The 19,504-nt window shown below is 51.8% G+C and overlaps 1 protein-coding gene across 2 annotated transcripts in view; it reads right to left on the reverse strand.

Annotated features, from left to right (window-relative positions):
- Nucleotides 1-1,127: 1,127 nt before the first annotated feature.
- EIPR1 (EARP complex and GARP complex interacting protein 1) overlaps nucleotides 1,128-19,504 on the reverse strand; it is a 176,196-nt gene continuing 157,819 nt past the window's right edge. For both annotated transcript variants that reach the window (XM_038006508.2, XM_007971618.3), the window contains 4 exons: nucleotides 8,936-9,072; nucleotides 5,936-6,103; nucleotides 4,313-4,480; nucleotides 1,128-1,661 (listed from right to left, as the gene is read on the reverse strand). In XM_038006508.2, the coding sequence (XP_037862436.1) occupies nucleotides 1,487-1,661; nucleotides 4,313-4,480; nucleotides 5,936-6,103; nucleotides 8,936-9,072 (648 nt within the window). In that variant the 3' untranslated portion in view covers nucleotides 1,128-1,486. The remainder of the gene's footprint in view (nucleotides 1,662-4,312; nucleotides 4,481-5,935; nucleotides 6,104-8,935; nucleotides 9,073-19,504) is intronic.

Raw genomic sequence — 19,504 nt, forward strand, 5'->3', positions numbered from 1 at the left:
CCACCAGCACACCCCTCCCCGCTCACCACCCACCTGCGTGCACCTCCCCACGACACCCCCCCCCGTGTGCCCCTCCCCACCTGCGTGCCCCTCCCCACCTGTGTGCCCCTCCCCACCTGCGTGCCCCTCCCAACAGCCCCACCCAGCTGTGCACGGCTCCTGACTCCCCGCCTGCGCACCCCTCCCCACGGCCCCACCCACCTACACACCCCTCCCTACGGCCCCCATCTGTGGACCCCCCTCAGCACTTGTCCTCTCCCCCAGGACCCCGCCTTTTCACCCTTCCCCTATGGCCCCTTCGCTGTGAACTCCCATCTATGAAAAAAAAATCCAGGACGTGGCCCTCTGGGTGCACAGTGTCCTCAGCAGCACAGCACACGTGCTGGTGGGGCACTGCAGTAGGAACGTGTCCTTATTGCAGGTTGGGTGAGGCTTGTCCTAGAATTGTCAAATCCCAGAGCTGACGGGCCTGGGAGCTCAGCCCGTCCTTCCCCATCATTACGGATGAGGTAACTGGGGCAGCAGAGCACAGAAGTGGCCCCTGCGGCGACACCTGGCCAGGTGGAGGCTTAAGGGAGTCGGAGCCCAGAGTCCAGGGCCTGGGTGGCTTCTCCAGTGGGAACATGCACCAGATGCACAGAACAGACCCCGCACAGCCAAGGGAACCACGAACCGAGGCGGCGAGGTCAGTGTTTGAGGATTCCTAAGGAGAGGCACTGATAAGTGTAGGAGCCTGTGAGCGTGGGGTCCCCGACAACTGAGACGTGGGAGCCCAATGCCAAGCTCCCTGGTGAGGGAGGACGGCACCTCCAAGGCCACCAGCCAAGGTGGGCAGGACAGAGCACAGGACAGGCTGCAGAGACCAGGAGAGGCCCAGGACGGGCAGAGCCTGTGTCTACAGCAGTGAAAATGCATCACACCAGTTTAGCCCAGGGCGCGAGCCGGGTGCCTACCACTGCCGCAGCCAGCTGGAGTTCCATGGCCCCCGGGAGCTCCATGCTAGGGCGGCGTGGAGAGCACACGTCTGTCCATCTGCATTTTTCCTGGGTCAGGAAAGAGAAAATGGACAGAGACCCAGGAGATGCAGTCACAGGGCAGAGCTCCTGAAAGAATGAGCCGAGCATCTGTGCAGGGTGGATTTATTTTATTTCATTGTTTACTCTGAAGAGAAAGAAGAGTTACTATTGCAGGAACATTTTTTTAAAAAGTGAAACTCCTAACACCCTTAAAACAGAAAACGTTGTTATTCACATAACAATGTGGGGCTCCGTCTCTGCCGACAGGGGCTGGGTTCGGGCGTCAGCTGTGCCGTCGACAACAGCCCCATTCACCCCATTCATAAACGCTGCTGCTAGAGGAAGGGGACAGCGGCTCTCCCAGAGAGGGAGCACCTGGAAAATGAGTCACCGCCAAAGAGCTGTGACTGTTTGAGAACCTGCCAAGAGCATAACCACCCAGTGGAACCTGGATAACTCAGGCCCGGGAGTCACAGCAGGATGTGGTACTTCAGGGCCCTGGGCACCCTGTTGATCACGAGCCTCCCGTCATAGCTCAGGGAGGCAAACAGCCACGGGTCGGCCGAGGACCAGTCCACAGCGTAGACGCTGTCCTCGTGCTCCTCGTAGGTGGCGATGACGTTGTCCTGCAGGGGCTCCTTGCTCCTGCAATGCAACAGAGACGGACGTGAGCTCGGCAGCTCCGGGGGGCCAGCCAGGAGAGGCGCAGGGAGGACACGAGCACTGCCATCAGGAGACACGAGAGGTCCCGGGGCCTCAGCTTTCTCCACTGTGGGATGGGAAGAATTAGAGGAGCCCACGCTAAGGACAGTGGGGTGGTCCCTGCAGAAGCCAGAAACGCTCACTGTCGCCGTGAGGAGCAGGCGTTTCTCAAAAGGTTTATGGAAATCGGCGACATTGGCACGGGGTATCTTGGTTGCTTCTGTCCTTGGCCCACGGGTGCCTGGGGTGATATTCTGTCGGAGGTCTTCCAAGGGCTTCCTTTGCTCAGGGGAAAGACTGGGGGAAGCAGTCACCATGTCTGGATAACACAGGATGTAAAAACCCCTGTCGCTTGAGTAGAAAGGACCCTGGGAAGCAGCTGGTCCAGCTCCTGGCTGTGCAGGACTCAGAGGCTGGGGCCCGAGGGGCCTTGCTAGGATGGGAGTGGGGCTGAGCTGAGGATTTCCCCCCATAACACCAAGAGGAAGACAACCCTAGCCCAGTGGGAACAGCAGGGGCGTGACCTGCCTGGCCCCACCCAGGATGTTTTCCCACCTCGCCTCCCTTGACTGAGTTACCCTCACTGGGAGCCCTGGCCAGGGGATCCTCACACAAGAGCCACCACTTCCTCCACATATGGCGTGCGCGTGGGGAGCGGCCCTGCCTGGCTCAGGGTGGCCACTTTCCGGCGGACGCAGGCTTCTCTGGCACTTTCCTTCCCATTTCACAAAAAAATTCCCACTTAATTTGTGTACCGCATTCGAACTGCTTTTGCATTTCTTTGTAGGAAAATGCTTCGCCCCCGCAGTAAGATGGACCCTCCAGAACTCGCACGGTCTCTGGGAAGTTGGCTTCCCACAAAGTGAACCTGCCAGTGGTCAACTGCTGTTGCGTGACAAATGCCAGGTGCAAACTGTCAGGGGGAATAATGGTTTCCTGAATGCAGCAGGACATCAGGACTGAGGGGTGTCCTAAGACGTCTGTGTAGCCCTGATCACCTCCTTCCTTCCTGCCTTGCTCCCATGACACTGCCGCCCGGAGGACAACTCCAGCAGTCTTCCGACCAACGGGCCCATCAGGCTGCTTCCCTAACAGGGACAGACATGGTGAGCAAGTGCAGACTCCCTGGGCCACTGGCAGAGAGGATGGTAAAGGAAGCCAGGCCCAAAGGCACCAGGAGACCACTGGGCACACTCCATCATGCGTGTGCTTAAATACTATTCTATGGCGGACTGAGTTTCTAAGGATCAAACAGAAAAACAACAGAGTCTGGCTCACGCCTGTAATCCTAGCACTTTGGGAGGTTGAAGTGGGCAGATCGCTTGAGCTCAGGAGTTTGAGACCAGCTTGGGCAACATGGCAAAACTCTGTGTCTATAAAAACTTAGCCAGACATGGTGCCGTGCACCTGCTGTCCCAGCTAATTGGGAGGCTGAGGTAAGAGGATCACCCGAGCTCAGGAGTTCAAGGCTGTAGTGAGCCATGATCGTGCCACTGCACACCAGCTTGGGTGACGGAGTGAGGCCCTGTCTCAAAAACAAAACAGAGCCAGTAGAGTCAAGAGACAAACAGATGGGCCCATCGCCACTGCAGAAGAGAGTCTGAAGACAGGTCTTCTCACAGAGGAATGTGAGACCAAGTTCAGGTGGGTAGGGGAAGAATTCAGACAAAAAACAGTGCAAAGGATCCCAAAACAGAGTGATAGACCCCACCATATTTCAGGGCTCTAACTGTCCAACTTCACAGGGTTTTATTCCAGAACCTCCTTCCTCTGCAACCTGGGGCATGAATCTCTGCGGTTGCATCTGAGTCGCGCCCAGTCACCCCCCAGGAAGCAGCTGCCACTTGTGAAGGTGGGCCACTGAAGGACACAGGGGACCTGGCACTGCATTGCTGACCAGATGCGGGCATGAAGAGGGTGCCCTTAGCAATCTCCCATCTCACCTAGGATCGGAAATCAAAGTGCACCGGAAAAAGCTTTGGGAAAATCCAGAACAATGAGGGTATGACTAGAAAACACACATCACGGTTGACCACATTTTGTAGAGTATCTAGAAGCGAAGTAGGACCTGTGTTTGAACGGGGAAGGTTGGCCTGGAGTCTCAGCCCTGCGACCAGTCATTGGAAGGCCCGTGAGCTGATGGCCAACAACCTGACCCCAACACGCTCAAATCCACGCCAGTGAAGACACTGATTGTGATGTGTCTTACAGGGAGTGCTGTGAGGATTGGGATATATTCGTTCTCATGCGTTCTCATTGTTCATACTCAAGTTTGAAGACCAGTGACAGTCTTTTAAATCTTACAGATTTAAAATATTATTATTCTTATTGCATTCAATAAGAATACAAACACAAACACAGAGAGATCTATTTTAAAACCGTACCTAACCCCAACCCACCTGCAGTGCCTCCCATCTGGGCTGCTAATGATGGCACCCCTGGAACTGTGGGTCCCCACAGCTGCAGGGGGGAAGGACAGTGTCCCCCAGACGCACACCTGTAAGCTTTCTATCTACACAGCCTGGCTCGGGAGACGGCTGTGGGGAAAGGAGGCTCTGGTGCGGCGTGAGCCGCTATGCAGTGCATGCCCTTACTTCTCTTCGGAACGGTGATCCTCCTGGTCACTGATGTCATCGTCGTCTACCAAGTGGCCGAAGGGCTCCGACGAGATGGACACCATGTTGGAAAGGATGACTCTGCTGTCACTGCTGCCAGTGAGGACCAGCTGGTCGTGAGAGTGGTTGTAGCGGACGTTCCACACCCTGCAGAAGGCAAGGCAGCTACTGAAATGACCCGTCACCCGCAGCAACACCAACAACACGCCACACCGCCTCTGAGGGCCCCACTAGGCTGGGGCTCACGTCAGACACTGCCAGGCAATCACCCCAATCCCACGGCCTGACAGAAGGCAGTTTTCCGCTGAGGTTGGGTTTGCTGCAGGGTTTCTCTTGAGTCCCAACAGACAGACAGGGAAGACTAAATGTTGGCTGAAAACTGCAGGAGGAGAAGGCTGATCACTCAGTATTTCAGACAAGCTTTCTAAAATTCGACAATAAAAACAAAAAAAACTGCCCCAGAAGCAACATGTGGATTAGCGATATCCTGTAATATCAGACAAGCCTCACGGCAAAATCCTGTAATATCAGACAAGCCTCACGGCACGTTCCCAGTTGGCAGTGACTGTGGGTCCTGAGACCAGGGCATGGCGGCCTCCTGGGGCACAAGGGCTGTCCTTGGTTTTGGCTACTGGGATCAGCTTTCTTTCTGGCACAGGTCCTAGAGCCTGGGAGCTTCTGCCTCCCAGTCATGCTGAGGCCAAAACAAGCTCCAGCGCCCGGGTGGCAGACAGTGCTGGGCCCTTGACACTAGGAGGTGCATCCAGCATGGCCAGGGGCACAGGGAGGCCCAGCCACTCAGACCACAGGAAATTCCAGCAAGTCACTGAATTTATCAAAACTGTGCACTAGTAATCCAGGCTTTTTACTTTCTGATTGCAAAAACAATATAGCTTCAGATAAGTAATTCAAACAATTCAGAGATGCAGGGAATGCCCCTCTTTGACTGGGGGAGGGTTCCTGATGAGCTTTTGGCTCTTACTCTTTCAGACATTTCCTCTGCATACCTCTGTCACTCACGCTTGTGTACACCCCTGCGTGTGCACACATGTTTTATTTGCATAAAAATGGATTCATGCTGTACATGCCACTGTACAACTTGATCTTTTTACTTAGCAAAAAGTACCCAGCACATTAAAAACATTCAAATAATATGTTAGGGAGAATGAGTGACCTTGGACATCTTCCCACAGCCACACAGAGACACTCCACATTCTCCTGACAGCTGCCTCATCTCTGCTGCATGGATGTCACCTGATTTACTTAACCAGTCCCCTAGTGATGGACATTTGGGTGGTTTCCAGGTTTCCGGCATTACAAACAATGCTGTGTGAACATCTGTGCACATTTATTTTTGCATACTTGAACCAGCACTGTTTCAAGAGAAAACAGAATTTAATGTTTTTCTTCTTTTCCTATGTTTATAAATCACAAACATTCAGACTTGGAATTAGTGTTTCTTTAGGAAAAATAAAACTGGGTTGATTGAACGACGCACAGCAGCACAAACGAAGCTGGTTTGTGTCTTTCCCAATGGTAGAGTAATGAGCAAAATCAATTGCGTGATCCCCTCTTCCCTGAAGCAGCCAGGAGCGGCCCTACCAGTGGGAGTGCTCCTCCAGGGTCTTCACGGGTTCGGTGACGTTTCGGGTGTCCCAGAACTTCACCTTACAGTCGTCTCCACAGCTGGCCAAGTAGTACTGCTTGTTGGGATTGAAGTCAAGATCCCGCACCAGCTGTCCGTGGGCATTCTCTATGCAATAGATCTGGCTGAGGGAGAAGGAAGAACAGTATAGGAAAATAGCAAACGGATTATGCAAAGCCACTGAGTGCTGCAGGCACGACTGGTTTCCCGGGACCCTGTCGAATCCCCCGGCCCAGGGTGCTCTCGTCTCCTGGGCGTTCCTGCCCTGCAGGAGGAGGCTGGCACCAGCGCCTCCAACCCAGCAACCCTGTGCGGTCACGCCACGCTCATCTCTCCAGGAGCTTATCTGTGACCCTCCGGGCGAGCCATGGAGGGGATTTTGCTTTGCAGCCGTTAAAAATGTGACTTAGTATCTTGAGAATGAGAGCATGCCAGAGGGGCTGCAGCCGCCACGGGGACGCTGAGGCAGACGTCTGGACCGGATGCCTGACACATTTCTGGAAGGATGTAGTGAAGAAGGAAAAGAAAAAGACAGGGAATGAAGGTAGAATATAGTGTTGGGAAATTTTATATATATATACATATATATATGTATGTATAAACACACAAAAATATCTATATATATACAGAGAGAGAGAGAGAGAGAGAGAGAGAGAGAGAGAAAGTGGGGAGCAGTGGGGAAGGCCATGGAAGCAGGAAGGGGCCGGCTATCTATCTATCTATAGATATATACAGAGAGACAGAGAGACAGAGAGAAAGGGAGGAGCAGTGGGGAAGGCCATGGAAGCAGGAAGGGGCCGGCTATCTATCTATCTATAGATATATACAGAGAGACAGAGAGAGAGAGAGAAAGGGAGGAGCAGTGGGGAAGGCCATGGAAGCAGGAAGGGCCGTGTCAGCTGGGCTTACCCTTCCACTGTCCACACCAGCTCCAGGTCCAACACTGCTGGTGGCCAGTGCAACTCACTCGCTCCAGGGCAGGAGAAGGGGACTCTTTGAAGTGAGTCACATGGCTGTTCACAGCGCATGCATTTTCACACTCACGTGTGCATCTGTGTGCACACCCACATATGTATGTACACACACGCACACATCCACACATGAGAGGGCAGACATGCACACCCGCACTCGCACACCTCACTTTGCCCTGGATCCTATGGTCCTTGGCTGCTCCTCGCAGGGTCTGAAGTCATAATATCCTGCCTATGGCCTCTGATGTCATGAATCCCAGAGGACAGGTCATCTGGTGAGGCTGGACAGTGACTTGAAACAAAAGGTTGCAACCGAGAAAGCAAAGAACCCATGGCCTGGCGCTGCCCAGCGGCTCCTGCCTGCACGGCCTCCCAGGCACTGCCGTGGGCGGGACTGAAATCACTCCTGCATTGTTTACCTTCCTCACCCGCAGGCTTCAGTGGGGCTGATGAGCAATGGAGAACTTCTGTGCCTTGTAATTTGCTGCACTTATCTGAAGACCATCGTTGTTCTCTGCTCTCCAAGGCAGATGAACTCAATTCCTTTCATCTTTTTTCTCTCACATTAGAACTCCCAGCCCTAAACCACTTTTAAATCTTCTGGTTTTTATATCCTGCACCTTTTCAATATCTTAATATTTCTTCCCTAAAATATGATACCTAAACCTTTAAATCTTTCAAGGGAAACAGGCAAAGGTAGAAAATTAAAAGCTTGGCAGATTCCCAGGGAACTGGATGGACAGTCGCACGGGCACGACATATTAACTAAAGGTTACTGCATGCTCCATTGCCAGTAACTGTCACACAAAAGCATCACACCACCTAAAAAAGCACCAAAGGCATCCTGGCTCCATGCAAACCAAAGCTGTCTGCAAAAGGAGAAATGACAGTCAGTGAGAAGACGCCAGAATCCTCTGGGCTGCGCTGGCACGTCCTCACCACAGACACAACACGGGCAAAATGAGGCCACTGCCAGATGTCGCCCATCAAAGCCACGGGCATCTTTTTGTTTGCTTATTGGTTTGGTCTGTAACGTCAGTGTTTGAGTTTCTTGTCTTCAGATACTGAAATTCTTCGTATCCTTCAAAGAACCATGCAGATGAAGGACATGATGACCACAGGACATGGAGAAATGGATTTCAGCAGGACGTTCATCACGGGCTGAGTCTGTGGTTTCCAGCTTCTGATCAGGAAACCAAACCAGCCCTCTGCACAGACGTGCACAAGGGAGGAAGTGGCGATGGATTCTTCATTAGCCCCTGAGTTTTCAGAGGGGCCTTGGAACTAAATCTAAAGTTGTGCCCCCACCCTGGAATCAACACGAGTTACTGCATGACATCCGTCTTTTCAGCTCGGTGATAAATTATGGTGTGCTGAGGGGATAAACTGTATCTTAAAAAAGCTTGTGTGGGCTTCCGTTGCCACGGCAACAGACGTGCTACCATCACTCCTTTGCCTATCAAAATCACAACTGGAACGGAAAACTCACTCTCATTTGTTCCATTAGAGCTGCTGGCTGTTGGGTATAATTACTTAAATGACAAACTATGATTGCCCTATATAGGTGTGTCTCCAGAAGGCACAGCTACGGTCAAGGACGACCCCAGGAGAGACTTAACCGGGGGACTGCAGCTGTCAGCCTGCAGCGGCTCATCAGAGAAGGGCACCCTGTGCTCCCCATCTCGCTCAGTGTTACCAAAGCCCCAATTCCTAGTTTTCATTGTCAACCGCTGTTAATGCAGGAATATCAACATGGAACATTCAACAGCCACCGAGGTGCACTGGTTCCACGGCAGTGGATGTGCTCGCTTAATCTGGGGTGAAGAAACAAGATGAAGATTTATGATTTCCTGCAAGAACGAGATGGAGACAAACCAACCATGTGCCCCCAAATGCATCTGGTTCGCGATCAGCTCCACCGTCATCCCGGTTGTGCTCGCTAAGGGAGGACAGGAAGCGGGGCCTGCGTGTGGTGGGCTCACTGACCTCATGCTCCGGGTGTCCCAGCCACGGAGGGTGGTGTCGTTCGCTGTGGCCACCTGGGTGCAGTTGTGATGCGGACTCCACCGTCCTGAGGTGAACTTCAGTTGTCCCTTCCCTTCCAGGGATGCTGAGCTGGCCAGCTGGGAGTGTCATGATGTTTTCCAAAGGAAGAAGAAAAGCAGAAGAATGTGAGGTCTGTTCAGAAAATGCGAAAGGATATCCTATATTCAAGGACATTACGGAAAATAATTACTGAGAATAATTAGGAAGCTCTGTCTTTGTTTCCTTTCCTTAAATGGCAAAAATGAACCTTACTTGGGAAAATCTATAAAACTGAGCACAGCAAAAAATAGAAAGCATATTAATAGGCCTCTATTAAAGAGCACTTGCTTGCAAGTATGTGATTAGAGATAATCAACTCCAACTTTAAGGAAAACAATATAAAATAACTCAAACATCTGGCTCTCCCCAAAGAAAGAGACAAAACAAGTCAGGTCCACCTGACCGGTTCTGGAATAACAAAGGGACAAACATATTTCGGTCCCTCCGATGCTGTCTTCAGTGCACAGCCTCTTCCCTCCCTTCGTCTCGAGGCCCACATGGCTTTCACCTGGCATTTAATCAGACCGCCCCAAGCCAGTGAGCTGACCACGAAGACCTCAGCAAGGCCTTCTGGGGCTGGTGTTAGGGCTAAAACCTCCTCCTGCCTAAAAGAGGATGGGCCCAGTTATGAGCCTGGGAGAAGATCCCCAGCTCTTTTCTCTGCCTGCCAGGGATTTCATGCACAAAGGCTGCGCATGTTGGCTGCGTCGTTGTTTCAATTTGGGGTTTGACTTTCAATGCAAAGGACGACTGCTAAAGGCAAGAAGGGTCCAGGTCTGCCCCAGGGTCCTCTGTCACACCTGTCCCCAAGTCCTCCCGAGGGACACAGTTCCCACCACTAATTCTGTTAACTTTCAAACCAGCTGTGCTCTTCAGAGCCCTCTGAGAGGAGCCTGGGGCAGGTGGCTGGTGAGGTGGGCCTGGCCGGGCCGAGGGCAAGTCCAAATGGAGCTGCTAGACAGGCCGTGAGAGGCCCAGTGACTGAGCTGGTGCTAGAGTTTATTCACCATCTCACGAGATTTACCAAGGGGCTTTGCTGGGCAGGGGCAGGGTGGCCACCCAGGCTTGGGGTGAACAAGGCCTGGAGGTCCCTACAGAGTGAGTGCCTGCTGCATAGACAGGAAGGGGCTCTGCCTGGAAACCACCACTCAGAACGGAAAGACAGGCGGTTCCCAGTGAGAAACAGGGCACGTCTAAGCCACAGGTAAAGGGCTTTCCGGAAAGAGCACACCGGCTGCAGATGCTCCTTGTGTCTCCCAGCAAGAGGCCTCCCAACTTCAGAGGTGGCCAGTGGGAGACGTGAGCTCCAGGACCTGGTGTCCCCCCAGTCCTGTGCAAACAGGCCGTGGGAGAGACTGAGAACTCAAAACAGTCCTGGTCAGAAGCCGAGATGGACCCTCATCAGTAAGAGATGAGACGCTGTGCTCAGTCAGGGAGAAGAGCCACACCTTTATCTCCCACTCCTAAAGCCGGCTCTGATGCTTAGGAAAAGTTTCTGGCAACTGAAAGCCACCATCCTTGCAGAGTCTTGTGGTGAAAAGAGGTCAAGAGAAGGTGGGGACACAAGAGACCCATTGGGGGGACAGGGTACCCTTGACTCCATATCTGGGCAGAAGTGAGGAAGTTATGTCTGCATCTAGGCAGCCATAGGGGGTGTGTCCACATCTGGGCAGAGGTGACAGGGCTGTGTCTGCATCTGGGCAGAGGTGACATGTGTGTCTGCATCTGAGCAGAGGTGACAGGGGTATGTCTGCATCTGGGCAGGCATGGGGGGTTGTGTCTGCATCTGGGCAGGCATGCGGGTTGTGTCTGCATCTGGGCAGGTATGGGGGGTTGTGTCTGCATCTGGGCAGAGGTGACGGAGGCGTGTCTGCATCTGGGCTTGCATGGGGGGGTGTGTCCACAGCTGGGAACAGGCAAGGGGGTTAGGGCTGGGTGGCACCTGGGGCCTCACTGAGACCCAGGAGAAGAACAGCCACAGTGATAGTCAGAGGAACTCTCTAGGAATCGCTTGGACAGGGGCACCGGCAGGCCGAGGAGTGGACCTGTCCACTCCCTCCCTGCCCTAAGCGGATGGCTGCCGATGGGCTCCTTTTCTTGTTTATGGAGAGTCTCCCGCATGCCCCTGGCCCAGCTCCCCTGTGCCCAGGTCCCTGCCCACCCTGGCCCACCACTTTCATCCCCACAACCAAGTGACTTTCAGGAGGTCAAAGGACGTCTCCTTAGGAAAAGCTCAGGGCTTTTGTTTTACAATATCCCTGGTAAACTAGCTGCTCTACTGTCTATGTACCAACGGTGACTTACTGATCCTCTCTCCACAGTAAGCTGAAGGGCTTCTGTTCCATGCAGGAAATGTTAATTGCATTCCTGCTGTGTGGGGACACTTGGCAGGCGTGTGTCCCACACAGGGACCAAGCAGGAAGATGCCAGGAGCACACAGAGGAGGGGCCTCGGGAAGCCTGTGCAGAACTGAAAGGTGGACACGGGGGCCGGGCAGGGAGGGTGGCAGGGGCAGACACCAGAACGCGCAAGCACGTGTGATCACGGCGGGGTTAAGCTTGAGTCATGAACACCAGGCCAAGGCGTGCGCGGTGAGAGTCTGGTCGGCTCACCAAGGCAGCCAGCGCAGCGCCAGGCAGAACGGCGGGGACAGGGCTGGAACCAAGCACTGAACTTGGTGAGGACAGCCAGGGTCCAGGCCAGCTGTCAGCAGGACAGAGTGACCGAACCAGAAAGGCTGAGCAGGTCTCGGGTTACGGGCAGGGAGGCAGGCCAGCGCCTGTGCACTCGGCACGGTGACGGCAGCATGTGCAGCAGCTCGGACGCCGGACTCGAACTAGGGCCAGCAAAGGGAAATTGAACCTGAGGAGCCCGGGGTGTCTCAGGACCAAGAGGTGGGAACTACGTTGGGCTTTGGGGCTGCTGAGCCCCAGGCACGCGCTCCCACCCTGAGCTGGGCCCCTCTCTCCACACCAGCTCCGTTTCTCTCTTTCTCACTCCGGCCTGGCTCCCGTATGTCCACAGGGCAGGAGGCAAAGGCACCGGGAACACCAGGGCCTGACATTCCCCTGACCAGGCACCCAAAGGTGAGCCAACCCCTAGACCTCACCCCAAATTCCTAGAGAAGGAGGTAGACTGGCACAGCCGGGCCAGGCACTTGCCAGGAACAATCAACCATGGCAGACGGGGGATGTTAACAAAAGAGGGGAGTGCTCTGCTCATAAAATCAGAGGCACCTCCCACCTTTCTATTTCACTCCATCAGATTTTACAGCATCTCTTCCTTCTCATTACTTTTCCTTTGCTACAAGGGCACAGCTTTTCCAGCTGGCGCAGGAGGCGGGCTCCCAGGAACACTCAGCATGGACCCAGGCACAGAGCGGGGGCACAGGCACCACAGGGAGCGAGGGCGTGGCTCCCACAGCAAGCTTCAAGGGACCATGTAGTGTGCAGGGTGGCACACAGGAGTCAAGGAGAGGGTCCCCCTCGCAAAGCTACCGAGGGAGAAAGAAAACGGAGCTGGAAAATTCACGACCCTAAACGCTAAGCCACAAGAAAACTCTTAGTAAAAGCCAATTTGGGAGTAAGTCAAAATAAATGTTGCCAACAGCAATGATGGAATACAGTTTCCTAAAGAGAAGAATTGGTAGCAACATTACCTCAAAAACTAGCAATGATTCCAGTGTACACATTATTTCAGAAACACAGGGTGAGCTAATTTTTGGCTTTAACTTTGGCAACTTACAGTTAGTTAGGTTCAATGTTTTTTATTTATTTTATGTTATTTTATTGTTTTATTTTATTTTGAGACGGAGTCTCACCCTGCCGCCAAGGCTGGAGTGCAGTGGAGTGATCTCCTCTCACTGCAAGCTCCGCCACCCAGGTTCACGCCATTCTCCTGCCTCAGCCTCCCGAGTAGCTGGGACTACAGGCACCGCCACCGCGCCCGGCTAATTTTTTGTATTTTTAGTAGAGACGGGGTTTCACCGTGTTAGCCAGGATGGTCTCCATCTCCTGACCTTGTGATCTGCCCGCCTTGGCCTCCCAAAGTGCTGAGATTACAGGCGTGAGCCACCGCGCCCGACCTAGGTTCAATGTCTTAACTTCCACATGGACAATGTGAATGAAGAAATACTTTTGTAGTATTCCCTCTAGGTAAACAAAAAACAAGTCAAGTGAAATTTTTTACAGGTACTATTTCAGCTTTCTGAAGACCTGCTTATCAGGTTAATGATTATTCACTGATGACAATGAATATAGTAAAAAAGAACAATCAGCAGATATGATGAGAAGGTTGGATATTGTTTCTAACTAATCAATACTGTGTTCCAGCCAACCTTCTACTAACTGTATTGGTTCGTTATGAAACTCCTTAGGAAGACAGAATGCAAGGTCACATCTTTAGAAGGTAACACAAATTAGGCAAAGTGACCTGGACACGTTCTTGAGGACCCGTGCGTGGGAAACGCCATAGGGTCATTCCAGAAGGAGAAGGCCCAGAACCTCGAGCCAAGCAGTGCAAGCTGAGCCCCCAGCAGAGCCATTCTGCCAGCCCAAGCTCCTGCATTTCATCAGCTTCTAACCCCATAAATGCTCCTTGCAGAAGTTCGTCAGCAAAACGGAGCACTGCTTGCGTCCAAAACCCACGGGATAAAACATGTCCGAGCCTTCAGCTTATGGACTTGTCTAGAATTTTGAAAGAGTAAGTTAATTAAACCATCAACCAACCACCAATTAGCCTTGCAAGTGATCAACAAGTATTTATTGAGCAAGCTCCTTGGCCATGCCGAGTGCTATGATGGCAGACGTGGGTTTTGTTCTCACACTCACTGTCTAGCTGCAGAGGAAAAGGTGTGCAACGAAAAGAAATTACTCAACAAATACAACTTGTTATCACTTATTCAATGTCAGGCCCCGTGCTGAGCTTTCATGTTCATTTCCTAGTGAAATTATCACAAGTCACATGATGTAGATGTGAATATCCCCATTTGACAGATAAGAAAACTGAGGTTTGGAACAATTAAATAATTGTACAATGTTTTAAAAGCTAGCTAACAAGTGACAAAGCCAGGGTAAACGATAATAACGTATGTTGAGACGGATTTCAAAGAAAGTAGAACTCATCCAGGTTGGAGTAACTAAGGAAAGTTTTCATGAGGCTTAGGAACTGAGATGGGCTTTACCGACTGAACAGAACCTAAATCAGTGAAACACAGGAGTGAGCCATTCCTGGCAAAAACAAAAGCCTCACCAAGCAGAGAGGCAGGTAACGTAAATAAACCTGATTGAAGGGGAACCACGTGCCGGTAGTCAGAGACAAAACAGATCCGGCCAAGAGGCCAGAACAGCACAGCACTGAGTCGGGCGGGAGAGCCCACGGTCAGGGCGCCTCCTCCAGCTGGAGGGTAGATTAAAAAAAGCAGAGCTGGCAGAGGTGAAGCTGTGACATGAGGCGGCTGAAAACCAGGGAAGCTGCAGGCAGAAGAGGCCCAAGGTCAGCAGCGTCTAGGACGGCCCCCGGACTTGGTGGCCTGTGGAGTCCCTGCCCCAGAGCAGGGCTGGCCTCTAACCAGCACAGCAGGGTGGGATCCCTCGGCGGATTAGATGAGAAGAGATCTGGGCTTCATCTTGCTGGCTGGGATGAGGCAAGCTCCACACTGCAGAGCCACATGGCCAGGAGCTGAGGGCAGTCTCTGGCCAACAGCTAGAGGAATCCAGGCCCTCAGTCCAGTGGCCCAGAAGGAGCCACATTTGACCAGCAGCAAGCCCAGCCCACTGACCCTGAGACCACAGCCTCGTGCGAGGAAGGCTTCAAGCAGAGGACCCAGCTGAGGTGTGCCTGGATTCCAGGTTATCCACACAAAAGCTGAGGTCACACACGTGGGCCGTGCTGAGCACTTCGAGGTCATCTGTTCCAGCAACAGACAACTAACACGAGGCACTGACCAGAGGTGAGGGGGAGACGCCCCCAGAAAAGGGGAGACCCTGCTGGATCTCAGCAGCTCAGAGGCGGGCTCTGGCCCCCGTCACTCCACAGCTGGGAAAACTAGAACCCAGGGAGAACGGGCAAGCTGCCTGTGGCCACAGCCAGCCGGAGGCAGAAACAGGAAATGTCTCCTGACTCCACTCCACTGATCATGCTAATGCCTGTACTCCCAGGCCCTGAAAACTTCACGCTCACAGGTGCAGAGAAGTCTGGAAGGTAAATTTTAATAAAAGCCTGAAAGATATTTCACCATCAATTTCTGAGGGTCTACTCAGGGCAGACGGTACAGTGTAAGTTGTAAGGTTAATCAATCACATTTTTTGGTTTCCTGGGGACACGGAGACAGAACTCAGCAAGAACTCCACAGGGCGCGATGCATGCGGTAATCTTTTTCAGCATTAAAGAAGAATATTCAGTGCTTCCCGGTCCAAAAGCAATGATTAAAGGCGCCCACAAAACTTTCAAGGGAGATGTTACTAATGCCGGGACACGAACAAAAGAATACACCTCCTAACGAGCAGAATGATGTGCCTGGCATCGTCTTTAGCAGTTCATGTGGAGCATATCTAAGAAGAGTCTCAGCACAAGAATTTGAAAGACAAAAAGCTGTACTTCCTGTCATCAACAGCCACAGAGCTGACAAGGGTGGCTTGATTTGGAGGACAGGAAACCCACAGAGAACACAGCACTGCGTTCACAGCAGACCCTACTACGTGCCGGCTGCACTTACAGCAGACCCTACTACGCGTAGGCTGCACTTACAGCAGACCCTATTACATGCAGGCCATGCTCATAGCAGACCCTACTACGTGTAGAACTGTGCTCACAGCAGACCCTAACACCTGCACGCTGACCAATACCAAGGAAACTGGAGGGCCAGCAGAGGCAGGCACGCACCACCCTCTCACCGCGGCCAGAGAACAGCAGGGTGAAGAAACAGCAAGGCGTTTCCAGGGCGCAGGACACACGAAGCACCTGGTGCAGGCGTGTCCCAGGTTGTGCACCCTGGGCTGCATGGCAGGCGGGAGGGGCTGGCTCACAAAATGTCCATGCCCACCCCACCCTGAGCCCCTTCCCGTCCCATCCTCAGGGACCGACACTGCTCTGAGCCGAGCAGGAGGAAACTGTTCTCACCAATGACTAGTTTAGACATGACTTGCCATTGTGTCTGACAGTTGGACAGAGGCACCTCTAAGAAAGCCTTCCTTACAAACAGAGATGCAGAGAAATCTGCTTTCTCTGCACAGGAATTGTGGGAGTCTGCATGTGATGGCTGGAACTGCTGCAGCTGCCCTGCAGTCACGAAGGCAGAAAGCAGTCACACGTGGATACGGCAGAGTGGAAAGATGCACAGCAACTGAGGCCTTGATGCTGTGGAGACACTGAATCACTTTATTTCCATACTTCTTGTTACAGCAGATAATAAAGATTCCTCATTGTTTAAGTCATTCCCTGTCTCCTGCAGCCAAATACATCCTAACTGCTGCACCTGTGACGCCCACTTGAGAATGCCAGTGACACCTCTGGAAACTTCTCTTCCCTATCTCTGGTTGGGAATTCCAGTCCCAGCTTTGAACGTGAATACCCCGAGCTTGAATCTCAGCTCTGCTTCCCAGTAAGGCGCCATCGGCAGATTACTTAGTCTCTTTGGGGCTTGGCTTCAGCTCCCATAACTCACGTACAGCATGATGATATTAAAGAATCCACCCTGCAGGGTTATAAGGATTAACGGAGATAATACATGTCAAATGTCCAGACAGTGCTTAGCACGTGGCAGGCATCATAAACATGTTTTTCTTCGTCTTTACTATGACTCAAAAAACAGCACCTTGGAACATTCAGAAGAGTTCTGAGCGGTCTTTATGCAGGGCGAACACTGACACTGCCTTCTGGAGCACTAGGGTCTGACGGAGGCGATAGAAATGAAATCTGCTGCAGTCCCTGAGGCCCAGCGCCACCTTCAGGATGCAGAAGAAAAAGAAAAGGAAGAGGATCTGGGGAGGGCTGGGCTCTCCTGGCAGGACACCCCAGGCTCTTGTGGTGGGATACCTGGCTGCCGGGGCTCCTGTTTCCAGATGGCAGGAGCTGGTAGCACCAGGGGCCAGAGAAAGGGTGGAGGTGGGTCCTGCCAGGGTCACACAGCAGGTAGGCCCTTGGCCCTGAGGGATGCTGCACACCCAGCTTGAATGGGACACAGAGTCCCAGCAGGCTGTAGGCTCCCACACACCATCAAGGGCACCATCTCCTGGGGAGACAATGTCTGAGGTGCACAGAGCTGACCCCCATGAGAGTTTGCAATGTGGCCTCCTGGAAGAGTAGCGCCTTCCTGTATTAGAAAATGTACACAGGGCATCAGCTGTCCCCATTAGGTGACAGGACATGATGTTTTAAACTTATTTTTAGTTTATTTCTAAAAGGATCTTATTTGTAGGAAGAATAGAACTAAAAGGGTTTTTTCACTCCTCCTTTGCTACACCAAAATCTAAGCTCTGTTTCTGGAGAAAAACTGTGTGTCTTAAACCCCAAAATGCAGATTTGACCTCAGTTTTACACACTCAAAATTGGAAAGGCCATGAGTACAGATCTGAATTTTTTTTTTTACCAAGATAGACTAAACTATAAAAAATATCTCTGCAACCCCAATTAAACATTAGTGATCTGTTGGAGAGGTGGGTCTAATTAGAGGCAATTCTTGGGAGAGGGAAAAAGATCTTTTCAAAAGAATAATGAGGGCAGAAAACACTGGGAGCAGCGCGTCATGAAAGCACGCCGGATCCCTCGTGTCTGAAATGTAATGATCACTTGCTGACTTTGGGGAAAGTCATTTAATTATGAAGGAGACACAGACTGCTTTCTGGGACCTCAAGTTCTGTCTTGCCTCTGCACGAGGGTCTTCTTGGTGACCCTCCTATTGGGTGACCTTCGCCTATGGCCCAGTGTTGGAGATCATGTATTACAGCTGCTCCATCCGCATCCATGTACCCATGCACCCATCCACGCGTCCACCTATCCGCCCGTCCATCTACCCGACAGGCACGCACTAAGTGCTTGCTGTGAGAAGCGCTGTTCTCCTGTAACCTGTAATTCCACTGTTAAACTGACGCTTGGTCAGGCCAAGGAACATGTCCCAGGTCACACTGTTAAGGAGTGGCAGGAAGGGGACCTGGTTTTGCAGGCTGCACTGCCACCCCAGCTACTGGAGGACTTACCGCCTCCGGGCCTCCCTCGCTGCCCCCAGCTCAGGTCGTCCTGGACTCTGTGCACCTTCCACTGACCCGCGCCTGTCCCAGCTATTCCAGCAAAACCTGAAATCTTACATTCAATGCATCATCTAGATACTGCAGGCCCTATAACCGCATGGCACATTAGAAAAGGCGGAGGCTCTGTGTTGGCCATCAAAGCTCCAGCAGCATGTCACAGCTCAGGTGGCCCTCAGACATGGCAGGCACTCAGAACAGGGTGCTGATAGAGAGCTTGTGCCGAAGCTCCCCAGGGTGAGCGGCTCCTCTTTCTTAAAGACGCCTGGTTCTAAAAACACACAATTTGTTTTGTATCACCAGAAAGAAGTCTTTGAAGAGCTCGGGAAACAGACGCTCAGTTGCTCTCTAGCAACCAGAGCCACCAGCACCCAGCCACTTTTGTGTTTCAATGAATTTTATTCAAGATCTGAGTGGAAGACTAAAAAGAAAATGCTAGTGAGCTCCAAAATTTCAAAATCAAACTATAAATGTAGTTTTATGATATTGAAACTATGCAACTTGGTAAATTATACTATGATATCAAAATATGCAACTTAGTAAATCACTGACTACATATTTTCTTAAAGATAATATCCAAATATATATATATATTATATATAATATATATATAAAACAAATGTCCAAAACATAAATTTCACTGGCCATTGTCTGAAACCCCTGGCTATAAAGGTGACATTTATTTTAATGATAAAGTCTCTGCTCAAAATATTTTGGAATGTCTTTTTATGAGTCTCACAAGGAAATCCGTCTTCATGTGGTTTTAACCCGTTTTCCACTAATCAGCTTTTGCAAAGCTTGCCTACCTATTTTATTTTCCAGATTTTGTTCCAATTAACTTTTTCCAAAAACCAAATTCACGCTCATGGGACAAAATGTCACTGATCATTCAAGATACTCAAATAAGAGCAAGTTATCTGAGAACCTCACAGACCTGAAGGAGGACAGGAGAGGTCTGGGCAGGCAGGCGCCGCTGTGAACACCTCTGTGCCTGGGTGGGACTCACTCCCAGGGCATCAGACCTGACCTGCAGCCCCAAATCTGGCACTCAGACCACGTCACCTTCAGAAACTTCCTCTGCTTCCATTAGCTTTCCTCATCTGTCAGTTGGGAGGGGCCCAACTATATGACGACGAGGTCTGTGTCTCTGTTTAAAAGAACTACTTAAAAATAGTGAGAAATGACCATGTGTTGGGAAAAGTCCTTACTACCCTCTCCAAAGTGAGCT

Source organism: Chlorocebus sabaeus, chromosome 14 (genome assembly GCF_047675955.1).
Source record: "Chlorocebus sabaeus isolate Y175 chromosome 14, mChlSab1.0.hap1, whole genome shotgun sequence".
NCBI classification, from domain to species: Eukaryota; Metazoa; Chordata; class Mammalia; order Primates; family Cercopithecidae; genus Chlorocebus; species Chlorocebus sabaeus.